Consider the following 14674-nt stretch of genomic DNA (forward strand, 5'->3'; position numbering starts at 1 on the left):
CCACTTTTTACATGACTTTCTGGAGACAGGCATCTTTATGCAACAGTAGCAGTTGTTTAGCAGTGTCATATTGTTACACTTACTGTTTACTTTAAAAGTAATGTATTGATAGATTTGGCAGATACTCCCATAGAAACACGCCTCACTTCCTGTATGCTGCTCATGGCATGCAGAGACTAAAATTACACTTGCACAAATGTTTGCCATCCTCTCAGAGGAGCTGCATACCATCTCTCCTGCATATCTAGCATGGACCATTAGCATTAGACCTGTTCATTCAAGTTCCTTTGGTATCCCTGCATCTTACAGTGCATGAAGAGTTGATCATAAAAGGAAAGATAGTGAAAGATACTATATATATAATATTTCAGGCCATTTTTAGCTTGCTTATAGGTGTCAGAGACTGTTTTCAGCTACAGTAAAGGGGAAAAAATAAATAAATGATATTGTCATTTACTGTGAATCTTCCCCCTGTCTTACCTGAAAATCTTTGGGTTTGAACAATGTGTACTGCTCTTCCCTTTACTGTGAATCACAGGATCATGGGATACTTCAGGTTGCAACAGCTCTCAGGGTATCTCTGGACCAACCTCCTGCTCAAAGCATGATCAGCTACAAGATCAGCCCAGGTTGCTCAATGCTTTATCCTTTCTGGACACATCCTAGCTTTGGCCATAAAATACAAAACCCTCCTTGCTATCCTGTTTTTTTCTTCACTAAGTCTCGTTACAGGTAGAACTAGTGTGACATCACATCTTGAGTCTTTTATGGCCATATTTCAAAGATTAAGCCGTAAGCATCTTTCCCAAGGAGTTCATTGTAAACTGAATAATGTTGATGAAGAGGTCTCAGTTCAAAAGCGTATGTGTACAACCACTTGATGTGAATGATTCCACACTAACTTACAGTGCAATAGATCTAAAATTAATTTAAATGTGCTTGAAATCAGGCAGGCACTTATAAATTTTGCTGCACTGGGGTCCAAATCGTTCTGAAACAGGGTGGAAAACTAAAGGAAGAAAGTCATCAAAACCAAACAGACTGCAGACATTCAGCTGACTCTTTTGTTCAGTATTTGCATTGTTTGAAAGACAACTGTGAAGCATCTCGCTTATCCACAAGGCTCCCATCAGGCTGTTTACCAGTAAAATCTGAAAGGCTGTTTGGAGTCCACGTGATTTCTAGTATTTTGAGCAGGTTTGGTTTTGTTTCCTTGTTCAGACATGTTCTAGTCCAAAGATATTGTGCGCAGAAACTGTCAGGTCATGAATAAAAGATAAAAAGCCCACTATTTTTTAACCAGCTTCATTGGACTGGTTCAGGGGTTGGTTCGAACCACAGAGATACAATCAGCAGACAGGAGACTTTCATGACAGTTTTATAATTACACTGAAAATTTAAAAATAAGTGTTTAATGATTTTGTTGAGTATCAAAACCATTGTATACTTTATGCAACGCACAGAGATCAGGGTCTAATGATCAGGAGCGGTCAGGCACATAACTGTAGACATGGGCTTTCGGGATGAGCAGAGCCCAGGGGCTGGGCTGATGGTGGAGGAGAAACCTGTTGCCCCGGGAGATGCCAGCTGCTTGCCCACGCTGCCGGCTCGCTTCTAGCACTTTCTCCACATCAACGTCGGGGGGCCGGGGTCCCCTCGCCGCCGGCCGCACCCCGCTCCCTCGGAGGTGACCCGCCTCCCGCACCCCGCCCAGGCTGCCCCCGGCCCCGCGGGCCTTCCGCGCCCCCCGCCCCAGCCGTGCCCTGCTCCTCCCTCTCCCCCCGCGGCCGCGCGCAGTGGGCCAGCCCGCCCCTATATAAGAGCCGGGTGGGCGGCTCCGCGCTCCAGCGTCGCCAGCGGCTCGGCAGCGCAACTGCCGCGGGGACATCGTCGTGCTTGGGGCGCAGCCTGCCTTCTTCCCGGCTCCCTGCCGCCCTGCAGCCATGGCCTGGCAGCCGATGGAGATCAACCCCGAGGTGCGCGAGGGGCGGCGGAGACGGGGCTGGGACTGCGGGGCGGGTGGTGGGGCGCTGTCTCTCACTGGCACTCACGCTTCTCCCCCCGCATTGTCTTCCAGATGCTGAACAAAGTGAGTTGCCGCCGCCGCAGGACTGCCGCGGGCGGGCGGGCGCCGCCCCTTCTTTTTCCATCCCTCGGTACCCCGCCCTCCCTGCGCGGAGCGGTACCGCTGCGCGGGGTGCGGCCGCACCTGCGGAGCGGCGCCTGCACCTGCGGAGCGGTGCCTGCCTCCATCCCTCTGCATCCCGCCCTGCTGGGGAGCGGCCGCACCTGCGGAGCGGCGCCTGCCTCCATCCCTCGGCATCCCGCCCTGCCGGGGAGGGGGCGCACCTGCGGAGCGGCGCCTGTCTCTATCCCTCGGCACCCCGCCCTGCCGGGATGGGCGCGGAGCGGCTCCGCTGCGCGGGGCGCGGTCGCACCTGCGGAGCGGCGCTGAGCCCGCGCCCTCGGCAGGGGGCGCCGCGCGTTGTGCTGTGTCACCGGGCGCGGCGGGGCGGGGACGGGGGTGTCGCGGCCGGGCCACCGCTCTCTGTGCCCCGTGCAGGTGCTGTCCCGCCTCGGGGTGGGTCCCGGCTGGCGCTTTGTGGACGTGCTGGGCTTCGAGGATGAGGCGCTGCGCGCCGTGCCGACCCCGGCCTGCGCGCTGCTGCTGCTGTTCCCGCTCACCGAGCAGGTGGGTGTCCCCTCCCGCGCGGGGGAAGGGGGGGGGGGACTGGCTGCGGGTAGCACTGGCTGCTGCCAGGGGTGTGTCTGTGTCATCGACTCAAGCATCAGATGGTTGGGCGTGGATGGGGCTTGCGCTGTGGCTGTAGGTTGACGATGTTGTGCATGGCCCCCGCCTCCAAATAGCCTGAACTATAATGAACTGAGCAACAAAACAAGTCCTCTTATTCTGTCCCAATGCTCCTGTGAGACTGCTTTTGTATATCAGACTGAGGAAAAAACATGACCAATCTTGAGCATGAGGAATAGCAATTCCTTTACCGTGCTGACTCATTGGATCTAGAAAGGCCTAAATTACTTCTGTATGGTTAATATCTTCGGTCCACTTGATGCTAAGGAAGTGAATCAGAAGATGGGCTTTGAGATAAAGTATATTTAACAGGTTCTTTAAATGGAGGATTATAACCTTTCAGTAGTAATGGATCTTAGTTGTTTATACGTTGTTCTGGTGGGAAGAGGTTAATGAAGGGAAGTACCCTGAAGGTCCAAAGGCACATTATTGCAGAGACACGTCAGTAGTCTTGTTCAATGAACCAAAGCAATTGAGGGATGATATCGAAGAGCCTATCCCTTCTGTGGTTCCCTACCCCAAGCAATTTCCAGTGTACAGAGCAGATGAAGGGCTAAGAACAATACCTTTGGATATGACTGAGTCATGCAGGTAGTCCATTAAGTGTTGGCCTGAATCCAGTTTAGACATATGGTGCTTACTGGACCTGTGCCACAAAGATGACTTTCTGGGTAAATCTTTGTCCAGTCTTGGTATTGATTCTCCTGCACAACTTATCTGACCAGTAGTTTACACAAGAAAAATATATGACTGTAATGAAATGCTTAAAACAGTTACATGTTTGCAGCATGAGAACTTCAGGAAGCAACAGACTGAGAAAATAAAGGACCAAGAAATCAGTTCCAAGGTGTATTTCCTGAAGCAGACAGTCAGTAACTCCTGTGGGACAATTGGTCTGATACATGCAGTTGCTAATAACAAGGACAAAGTGAAGCTTGGTGAGTATGAATGTTCTGAAATGCTTGAATTTCCACTTTTACGACAGAAGATTGAATGCATGTAGGCTACTGGGAGACATGGGGCTTTCATTCAAGGCAAGTTAAGACATGCCGTACTGCTTCAGTTGGTAAGTGGGTCTTTCAGCTCTTGGAGGGGGGCATGTGGACTCAACCTTTGACTTGTGTTTGGTAGCTGCAGAGGTATTGTCCTAGTGAGCAATGCAAGAAGAAAAGGGCACATAGTAGGACTGACCAAAGTCTGTCTGTAATCAGGAAGTACTATGTTCAGAAGTAGTTGTTGGCATTGGTCTTGATATCAACTGAAGAGATGGAGTTCTTCATGCCACCTATGTCTAATGTACATAAATGTGCTCAGAGTAGCCTGTAAATCAGTTTAAAACATGTTTTCTTTTTTGCTGGAGAAGTTGTAGAGATGATAAGGGTCTGTAAGTAGACTTTTCCTGCTGAGATAATAGTTTTGATGGTTTGCTTCCTATAGAAAAGGATTATTTTGTTGTTCAAAGACTGGAGATCTGCAAAATACAACTATCGTTATTCCAAGAGAACTTGAACCCTTTGTGTGGTGTGGGATTTCTTCTTATACAAAAGAAAATGCACACAGAAGGTGTAGTGAGCATATGAGCATAGTTTTGCTTCTTGAAAAGATTTTCTGAAATAACACACTCTAGATGAGTGAAGCAACGATGCAGCACATCTTTCATGGAAGACCAGAACTTAGCACATATTTGTACTGCACTACTAATTTATGTCCTGGAAAACCAAAGTAATCCTGTAATGAGCAAGTGCTGCCTTCCTTTGAAGGCAGTGAGAAAATTTCATCTCCCCATATTCTGTTACTTGATACTTATGTATCCTTACAGCTGGCACCTTTCTTGAATTTCTTCAAAACAGGACTGAAGCCTTCTGCCAAATGTGCAGTGGGGAAATCAGAAAAGCTACATCCCATTTGAAAGTGACTTTCAAGACAACCATCCAGAGTACCCTGAAGCGCTACACTCTGGTTGTGTAGATTGTTACTAATAGCTTCTGGATGGATAGATAGATAGAGCTTACTTCAAGTGGTAGTTATAATAAGCTTGTGTAGGAGATAGTTACAGGCTGAATGCAATGACTTGTAGTTGGTGCAACAAGCACTGATTACTGTGGGCTGCATCTCAACTGTGACTGATGCTTTACACATACTGAATAAAATTTTTTATTATCTTGTGCAGATGAGGGGTCTGCCCTGAAGAAGTTTCTTGATGAAACAGCTGATTTGTCTCCTGAAGAGAGAGCTAAGCATTTTGCAAATAATAAGGTATATAAACTATGCAAACTGCTGACAGCTACCAGCACTTAAAGATGTAGTAACATGTATCTGCTTTCTCTTAAGGCTATACAAGAAGTCCACAATTCGGTTGCACAAGAAGGACAATGTCGGGTAAGATGTGAATGTGTAAAATCTTGGGGAAAGAGATTAACAAAGGTGGTAGAGCAATACAGCTTTTTTTTGTCTGTCAGATGGCTGTTACATTTCACAAGGACAGAGAAATTAGTGACTCATGGATGAATACTTGTTCAGGGTTTCTTCTTTAAATATGGATTGAAAATTTGGGTCCAGATCCAGATTGAAAACATGACTCCGCATTAGGATTTCTGGTGCATGACCTTGTAGAGGTCTTGCCACAGAGCTCTTCAGCTGAACTTAAGTTTTCAGTCCTTTGCTACTGCTTTGTTGTTGATGTCTATTTTGTTCTGTAGTCACATGTAGGGTTTGCAGTACTAGCTTCGGCCTAACAAATGTGTCTAATGGTATCTCCAAATGTATTTAATGGTATCTTCTAAGGTTGAGGACAACAGTTTGAACTTCCACTTCATCCTGTTTGTCAATGTGGATGGACACCTGTACGAATTGGGTAAGATCCTGCTAACTCTGCAGTTGGACTGGGCCTACTTCAGGCTTCACAGCAGCATTGGGGGCTGGGGCGAGATACTCAGTGCTGCTTAAATTGTTTGCTGAGGCTCTCAGAGACAATACACAGTTTGTACCTTCACTTGAAGATTTAACTGATGGTGGGTTGCAGTAAATTCTTTTGTAAAGCATGTCTTTGCTGGTAGAGCTGAGAATACTCAGTCCCCATCTCAGACTATGTATTGACAATTTGTTCTGACTTCCCAAATACGTATCATCATATGTGTACTTGTTTGGGCCCACTGTGCTCAGTGCTGCTAATTCTGAAATACTAAGTATACTGAGTGATAAGGCTTTCTTTCACAGACGGCCGTATGCCATTTCCTGTAAACCATGGCACAAGCTCGGATGACTTGCTGTTGAAGGTAAGACTTCTCCCTTGCTGCTTGTTGTCCTGAAAGCAAGGCCTATAAAAGGGTGAGAAGTGTGCATTTGGTGTATAGTGGCTGTACCTACCTACTTGCTCTATAAGTCTGTGCTTCTTAAATCTACCAAATTTACGACTACTAAAGATATTGTCCCCCAGACCTAGATACCTCTTAAATGTATTTATCCGCTGGTGCTATAAAGACCTTGTAACTTAGTTGGTGGGACTCAAGAGAGGAACTGCAATGACTTGTTCTCTATAGCAAGTCCATTCTCTTAGTCTAAACAGCTGCATTTTTTTATCCCTAAGGATTCTGCTAAGATCTGCAGACAATTTACAGAACGTGAAAAAGGAGAAGTTCGTTTTTCTGCTGTGGCTTTCTGCAAGTCTGCCTGAGACTCTGAAGAGATGCAAGGAAAACAGTCTAATAGCACACTAGTAAATGCAGTTTAAACTCCAGTGCTTCAGTACTTGTTAAACACCGCTGTTCTGGTAACTATTTCCACCTTTTGCTATACACAAGAGCAACATCAGCTGAGCTTATGTTAAAGGATGAGCTCAAGTTTTAATGTGAACAGTTTGGACACATCAGATATCTTTAGACTCTTTTTTCACATGTTAAGTAGAAAATGCTTAACAGGGCTTGTTTGATCTGTGTCATGTTAATTGAGTTGTTGGTTGATATTTCCTTGTCCTTGATGAGAATAAAATGTTCTGCTGGATAAATGGACTAAATTGATCACTGGCTTTCTCTAAAAGAAGTTGTGTGGCATTCTCTGTAAACCTTGTTTTCAAAAGACCCTGAAAGATCTCCTCTAAGCAAAAAGTTAATGTTGGCCTCAGGGTAGCAGGACAGTTGATTTTTCTAGGTCTTGAAGGTCTTCAAGGATGAAGAGATGCACCAGTCTGTGTAATGTTGTTCCAGTGCTGCACTACTGTTCTAGTAAAGTTCTTCCTAATGTCCAGTTTGAAGCTGCAATCTGCCACCCTGAATGCATTTATTTTTAGAGGGGTAAGGTGTGATAAATGAACACTCAAATGGTACCTTAATGTGGTCCATATTAGTGCTACAAGCAACAGAATGCCCACTGAGTCAGCTGATGTTGTTTCCTTATAGGAGACAGTATTAGAACAGCGATTCTCCCTATCTGTAGCTAAAACAAATCTGCTGGCAAATGCAGAAAAAAATCCTTGGCTACCCCGTATGCTTACTAACTTGTGGTTCTTACAAAGACCTTGAAAGGGGCTATACTTCTCTGTGCCTTCCAAAATGACCTGAAAAGGAGAAACCCACACTACACAAATTTCTAATAGTAAGATGAATTTTTGGGTTTAAGGGAAAGAGATTTAAACTTTATTATATATTCCTTGGCCTCAATTGTGACCTGTAGAAACTGTTTTTACCTGAGTCTAGTTGCTGTTTGCTGCTGTTGCAGCTCCTTGCTGATACTTCAGGTAGCTGCAAGAAGGGATAAAACACCCTTCAACCCTTATTTCTAATGCATGAGGTCCCAGTCTGTCCCTGCCAGCCATGTTGTATGGTGCTGGGTAACAGTCTTAGATGGCTGCTGGTGCTCTGTATGCTGCAAGCTGTTCTGGCTTCCAGGCTTTTTTGAAGGGTAAGTAAAGCTGTGTGTGGGCTGAAGTTGCTTTGTATTGGGGCTTGTTACTGCTCATATAATTAATTACCTGATAGCTGAAGCTAGCAGAGGGTTACAATACATTTTAATTGAAAGTCTAAGGTTTTGCTCAAGCTCAGAGTACTTCAATTCTGAACATTAGTGTCTTTTGGTTTCTGTTAGCAGAGAGGTGAAAGCTGAGAAAAGGTCTGTAACATGTCATTGCTCTCTACAACAGCATCTTCTGCCTGTAGTGGAAGTTGTTGTAGGGTGAAAGGAGGCCTCCTGGGGTATCTCTGCTGCAGCCTCCTGTGCCAGCACAGACTCGGAGCCATGCCTGGGACTCGGGCTGCTTAGCAACAAAACCTTCAAGAGAAGAAATGCAAGTGGCATAAGCACAGGAGAGTGGAAAGAGCAATAAAAACCAGATACTGACAGAGGAGGGGCATAAGAGCAGAGCCCAGTGAGCTGTATGCCATAACCTGCGGCAGTGTGCTTTAAAGCCACAGAGGACCCTTTCCTTCCCCTTAGCGCCATTATGAGGGTACCTGCTGTAACTGCCTGTGTAGAGTTACACAGGTGATCAGTCAATGCTGAAGCAACCTGAAAATGCCTTTGAGATACTACTGTATTTTTTATAGTGATGGGGCATTCAAATATTTTGGGTTTTGGTTTTTTCTTTTTTCTTTCCTTTGTTTTAATTAGCAATATAAACAGTGCTATGTGAGTTAATTTAGTGTTTCATAAACTTTTTTTCTCTCTTTTGCTCAAGTTTCTGAGTTAAGAATCTACTAAGAGGCAACATTTTAATGATTTTGGCCTCATGAAGAAACAAGAAAAGGATTGTGACAGACTGTTCTAATTTTCTCACATTCTGGTCCAAGGTACAGTTTGAAAGGATGAAAATAAAGAGAACAACTAAGGAATGAATCTTATCCATCCACTCATGTATAACATCCCTAGCAAGGCTGTTTTCCCCTTCAGAAATGACCCCAAGGGTCTGGCAAACAGCTGGGCTTTACTTTAAAACACTGGGTTCTAAAAAGAGGAAGATAAGTTACTGGGGATCTTGGGAGTTGGGATAGAACTGCTCCAGATGAAGGGGTTTTCAAACAGTGGGTGAGGATCTATAAGCTGAATAGATGGAAGATTTTGCAATAATAACTGCAGCTGTTCCAAATGCGTTACTGCAGCCACAAGGAAAGTCACAATACATGGAAGCATGTAGGTGGCAATTTAAAACCATATTGAATAAGTCATAGACAGAAAACAAGGAAGATGTTTTAAAGTCATATTAGGTGTGTATGATCTCAAAATAAATGTGGGAGTTTTGCATATTTTCCAGCTAATTTTACCTACTTGGCAGTTTTTGAATTTTAATTTTTGCCCACTGTTTCACACTTTGGCAGAAATGTTTGAGCAAATGTGAGACACTGCCAGTCACTGGACACTGGGAGCACTGCCCCACACCACACCCCAGAGCCCCTAACCCAGCCCCAGAATGGCTGGCACACTGGAAGCCCCGCCTGGGGGTGGGGGGTGGCCACAGGGGGACAGAGCAAATAAAACCAGCATCATGCAGCTGTCGTGTGGTTGCACCCTACCTTCTGGACATGTGGAAGCTGGACTTGCACGAGACACAAGGTGGTAGCTAAAATTCTTTTTCTTTCTTTACTTGTTCTCTTAATCTCCTTTCTTGATATTTTTGGTAACTTACAAGGTTGGATTTTGCTAACTTTTATGGGTTAGCATGTGCTAAGTAATAGCTTTGTGAAATGCTTTATTTTGGTTGAATGTCGCCCTTTAAACTTTTGCCAAGTTCCCTTATTTTCTAAAGTTTGCCAGTAAAAGCATGTTATTTCACCTCCTGAGAAACATGTTCAGCATCTTCTCCTGTGAGCTCTCCCAAAATATTAAAAGAACTGAAGGCCCTTTTAATAAATTCAGCAGGTGAATTTTTTTAGCCCTTGTATATTTTTAAAGTAAAACTCCTTCAGTGAGCTCACAGCTCGAGGCCTGGGGTCTTACAGCCAAGAGGTATAAATGTCTGTAGACTATTTTAGAGTGTTATGTATCAAAATGCTGTTTTTGTGAGAAGATGTTCTTTCATAAATTAGTATTTTCTGTTGGTCACATCCTCTCTAAAGTGCAGCTATTTATGTTTCTTGTCTCTCCTTATTTTCTCCTCTTTATTCTTCAATCTGTAGTTCCACATGGAACTCTTATCTTTCCTTTATTTCCTGTGCATCCTTCTTAAGTAAATTAGTTGGTTTGACCCTTTCTAATTCTTATCTAAAGCTCTCTATTTTTTCCCTAATTTACCCCTGATTTTTCCCTATGGCAATTGTTGAGAAGGGCAGGAGCTTGTGAAGCCCATTCTGTGTTTTATGCCCTGAAAGAAACCTGTGACTGGCTGTTGCCACTGCTGCTCTTCCAGATAGAGGAGTCTATTGAGCAAATTTATTTTAAATCAAGAGGTTCCTGCCATTTTTGTGCAGCCTTCCAGAGGTGTTCTTTTAACAGTTAATATACAGAACTATCCTCAGAAATATATAAGAAATACTTAAGAATCTCAGGTAGGATTTCAGGTTTATCTGTTTAGACCTGCACATTGCTAATTTAGAACTGTATCCAGGGTTGACTGTGTGCAATCTTATAATTTTTGTAACGGTCTTCTTTGCTCTGTTGAAAGCTGTAGTCAACCTATTCTGTAGGTGGCAGCATTGGGAAACTTTGAGCAACAAGTCCAACAGCAGAACAGATCCAGAAGTGATCTTATTTTTTAAATCCACAATTTTTAAATCTAGTGCTTTCAGTGAGACCACTCACATGCTTAAGCACACTTCTGATGTGGCCAAATAGCCAATCCTTATTTTAGTCAAAATTTAGGAATAGTGTAATGTCCAAAGCCTCTTACGCATTTGAATAGCCTTTGGCTCAGATCCCCACTTTACTTGAAGCTGATACAGCACCACGCCACCTCTTTGTCCAGTATACACTGCTGTACAATATACGCACTACTATTTCCATGCTAAATAGAATACTTTTTGGGAGAAAAAGGAACAAAAGTGTGAGACTAACTCCAACGTTGTCCTGCTTTTGATGTACAGACCAGCTTATCAATCTCTAAATAATCAAGATGGAGAAGTAATTAGCTGAAAAAGGAACTAGACACACTAGTATCCTCCGCCTTTGATACAAAGGCAGTGGGGGGCTCTATGGGCCAGTGCTGGGCATTGGGAGGAAACAGACACTGCAATAAACTTTTAAAGTCACAGGATCCCTCTCCTGGTGCTGCCAACAACCAGGAAGAGGCTGATGACAAACTTCAGCTCAGTGAGACTGTGGACCAAATGGGAACAAACAAGAACTGGGAAAAATGCATGCAGAAGTGGCGTACTAGCATTCAAGTTCCTTCGTGACCAAAGGAATTAAAGTATCACTTGCATTTTGTAATTTTTAAATTCTTGCACGGGATGATATTAGGTTACAAGGAGTGGTTGGCATTCCAAATGCTTTGAACCCAAGGAACCTTAACAGATGAGAGGATGGATCTAGAAGAAACCTCATGGAGTTCAACATGGTGAGGTGCAGAGCTTGGCACCTGGCTGGAGCCACCACAGGGCCAGGAGGTGATGGGATGAGTTTCAGCCCTGCTGCAACCTGGAGGTTATAGCAGGTGCCAAATTGAATATAAGCCCATGTATTGAGTGCTCTCTTTGCGAATAAGGAAATGTTGGGAGTTACATTGGGAGGAGCAAGACCAGCAGATGGAGGGAAATTATTATCCTTTATTACTTGGCCCTGGCGAGGCTGCACTCGGAATAGCAGTTCAGTTCTGGGTCTCCCCGCCCAGTCCAAGAAGGATGTGGAGGAATCTGAAGAGGGTCTAGCAGCAGGTTACAGAGGTAGAGAGCATGTGGCCTACAAGGAGAGACTCATGGAGCTGGGTGTTTATAGTCTGGTATAGAGGAGACTAAGGCAGGATCTAATTGTAGCCTACAACTACTTCAAGGGCAGTTGCAAAGATAACAAAGCCATACTTTTTCTTGGTAGTAGGAGATGGTATATTAAAGGGCAGTAACTGGAAATTGCATCTTGGAAGGTTCAATTCAGGACATTTGGAAACTAGAAGAGTACTTCTTCATGGAAGGGTGATATATTGGAACAAGTCATCAGAGAAACGGGAGCATCTCCATCCTTGGAAGTTTGTAAGGGACCAGAATTTAACAACCAGCTTTTGTTAAGCTACCTGAGGTTACCTATTACATATAAAAATTAAAGCAGCAATCAGTGTTGCTCCAGGCTTTGGAACTGAGATCTGTGCTCCTTGACAAGGAGCTAATCATGAGTCTCCTCTCTGTGCCTTGTGTGTGGGAGTTGTTTCCCCCAGGAAGAGCTGGAGGCTGGTGCTGCTGACTGCTGCTTTTCTTCCCAGGTTGGGGTGGAAGGACAAGAATGGCTGCAGAAACAGCAGCTGATGCATCTAGGAGGAGGTGCAGGTTTTGTCACTGATGGGAGGGTTGTCTCCTCACTTCACAGAGAGAGGAGAAACCAGAGGCCAAGGGAAGATCTGAGGGAGCTCTTCCATGGTCAATAAATCAGAAACTGGAGGAGTCCTCCCTGAGGATGTGTGTAACATCTCCATGGGTACCCTAGTGGGAAAAAGAGCAGGGAGTGATAGGGAAAATGGAAAAAGGAGAGAACTCCTACATGTTTTTCAATTATCATCTTTCCAGCAGTACCATGAACAACATAAGACTGTTTAGTGGAAGTTTCCCAACCCCTTAAAGAATTCTGCGTCAAAAATGTGTGCTAGATGAAGCTCAATGCACAAGTAATGAGCTATGTAGAACTGATTTGAAACTTTCTTATGTACTTTTTCCCTAGATGAGTTTCCCATGTGGTTAGATGATATTGCAAGGCCTGCAGCAACATATAAAAAGTGAGATCTGAATGACATTGGAGGAACAAGACTGAGCAAAGGTATTTCAGTTGCTTTAGCAGCATTTCAAGCAGGGTACCTGTGCTGGTTTAAAAGTTAACCAGCAAGGCAAAATGAACTGAATTCAAAAGAGAGATTTATAAGTCAGAATAACAATTTATTAAAATAATGCAATAAGTACAATTATACAGACAGACAATTGGTTTTAACCCACAAAACCCAAATGTACAAACCCAGCACCCTGGGGTATGAACAAAAGTGGTGTACCTTGGCCCACCCCCCGAGTCCAAAGCAAAGGGAGAGGGGATAAACCTGCTGGTGGGAGAGCTGCTGCAGTCTGGTCAGAAGTGGTGATTGCAGTCCAGTTGAGGGTGGTGGTCTCAGCCTGGTTGGGAGCAGCGGTGGTCTGCTGTCTTCCTCTGGGTCCCACGAGAGAGAGCCCCAAGGCTCTGAAACTCCCAGTTATATACTCTCCAGTTCAGGCGGGAGTGCTCAGTCCCTCCCTCAGAGTAGGGAATTCCATAAAAGGGCATGCGGATGCTCAGTCCCTCTTCCATATAAGGGTATCAGAGCGGGGAATTCCATATAAGGATATCAGAGCAGGGAATTCCATAAAAGGATACAGGAACATCTTCCCACCTTGCAGGCCCCTACTGACAGCAGTTTTTGGGAAATGGCATGGAGGCTATAGAATACACAGTTTTGGGTTACACCCATCCAGGGATGAATTGGTCCCAGCAGTTCTAACCAGGACAGTACCATAAAAAACAAGACAGTTCCGTTGCTTAAGAACGCTCAATACCATACTGAGAGGTATTATTACTTACAATACTGTAGCCAGACTGAACTGCGTTTTCTTTTCAAGTCTTTATACATGTGCATGCTGACATGTTAGCAGAACTACTTCTACTCTTAATGTGAGGAGGGTGTGAGAAGTGAAGCTTTACTATCCCCATTTTGCAAGTAAGGAATGGAGACATGGGTTCCCTCATTTGCCTAAGGGGATGCTTGAAACTGATGGCAAAGTTGGAATGAAAACTAAGTTTATAACTACATATGGGTTGTGGGGTTTTTGGTGTTGGTTGGTTGGTTGGTTTGGGGGTTTTTTGGGGTTTTTTTTGCAGGCAGAGTTTTTATATTTATTCTACGCTGGCTTTGGGCCTGAGTTAATACATCCACCCTCTTAGCTCAGCTAATTAGCTAAAGCTCAGTGCTGACTTGGAGAACAGTCAGGTGAACTCATGTCTGTCTGCAAAAGTGGGTCTGTATTGACATATAGTCCCCAGAGTCCCCTTCTAATGCCTGCAGATATTTCTCCAGTAGACTTATATTGCATCAACATTCAAGAAATACTGCTTTCTCCCTCTTCTTCCCCTTCCCATCCCACAAATATGTTTAGCAACACTGGGAAGTTGAGGATTATGCATAAATCTAAATTGCAGATGATTACAGAAAAAAGAGTGGTTGCAGTATTCAGGCTTTCTGACATACAGAAGAGTCAGGTGGCAAGGCTGTGGCCATGTTCCTGATGGTTTTATGGAATGCTGTGAAGAAGTATTGATGAAGGAACAAGATGGTTCAGAAAAAAATATAATTATTTGGCTAACTTGGTATTTCTCTGACTTTACCAACCATTCTTTCTCCTTTCACTGAACAATGGCCCTGACAGTCAAGTTGTATCAATAAGCAACATCATTCTCAGGATCAATTCTTACCAAACAATGTGAGAGAAGGGGTTAGATACTGGATGGTTAATTTTTCCCTACTTCAAAAAGCAGCTGTTGGAAGTCTTTGAGGTAGCCCAATGCTGCGTATGGAATTGGACATGATCTTCCCTAAATACATAGTTCAGAACTTGGTTTTCAATTTTCATGACCCTCTGAGAACAAATCATAAAGTAATCCCTGCTGCATTTTAGAGATAATGGACACAGGCAGCAGTGACAACAAACTTTCCTGTAAAACGTCATGCAAATCTTTTCTCTAAGGTGGCAAAATTCTCTGTTTGGTTTGAATCAGTCC

At 44.2% G+C, this 14674-nt stretch overlaps 1 protein-coding gene across 1 annotated transcript; it reads left to right on the top strand.

Moving 5' to 3' along the window:
- The first annotated feature begins 1627 nt into the window (after positions 1-1627).
- On the top strand, positions 1628-6824 carry UCHL1 (ubiquitin C-terminal hydrolase L1). The gene is made up of 9 exons (XM_027686470.1): positions 1628-1976; positions 2078-2089; positions 2564-2692; positions 3600-3750; positions 4983-5068; positions 5144-5191; positions 5597-5666; positions 6029-6087; positions 6399-6824. Exons 1-9 carry the CDS (start codon positions 1944-1946, stop codon positions 6483-6485), a joined length of 675 nt encoding a protein of 224 aa, XP_027542271.1. The 5' UTR covers positions 1628-1943; the 3' UTR covers positions 6486-6824.
- The last annotated feature ends 7850 nt before the right edge of the window (positions 6825-14674 follow it).

The sequence above is a fragment of the Neopelma chrysocephalum genome, unplaced genomic scaffold (assembly GCF_003984885.1).
Source record: "Neopelma chrysocephalum unplaced genomic scaffold, ASM398488v2 Primary Assembly neopelma1_71, whole genome shotgun sequence".
Classification (NCBI taxonomy): Eukaryota; Metazoa; Chordata; class Aves; order Passeriformes; family Pipridae; genus Neopelma; species Neopelma chrysocephalum.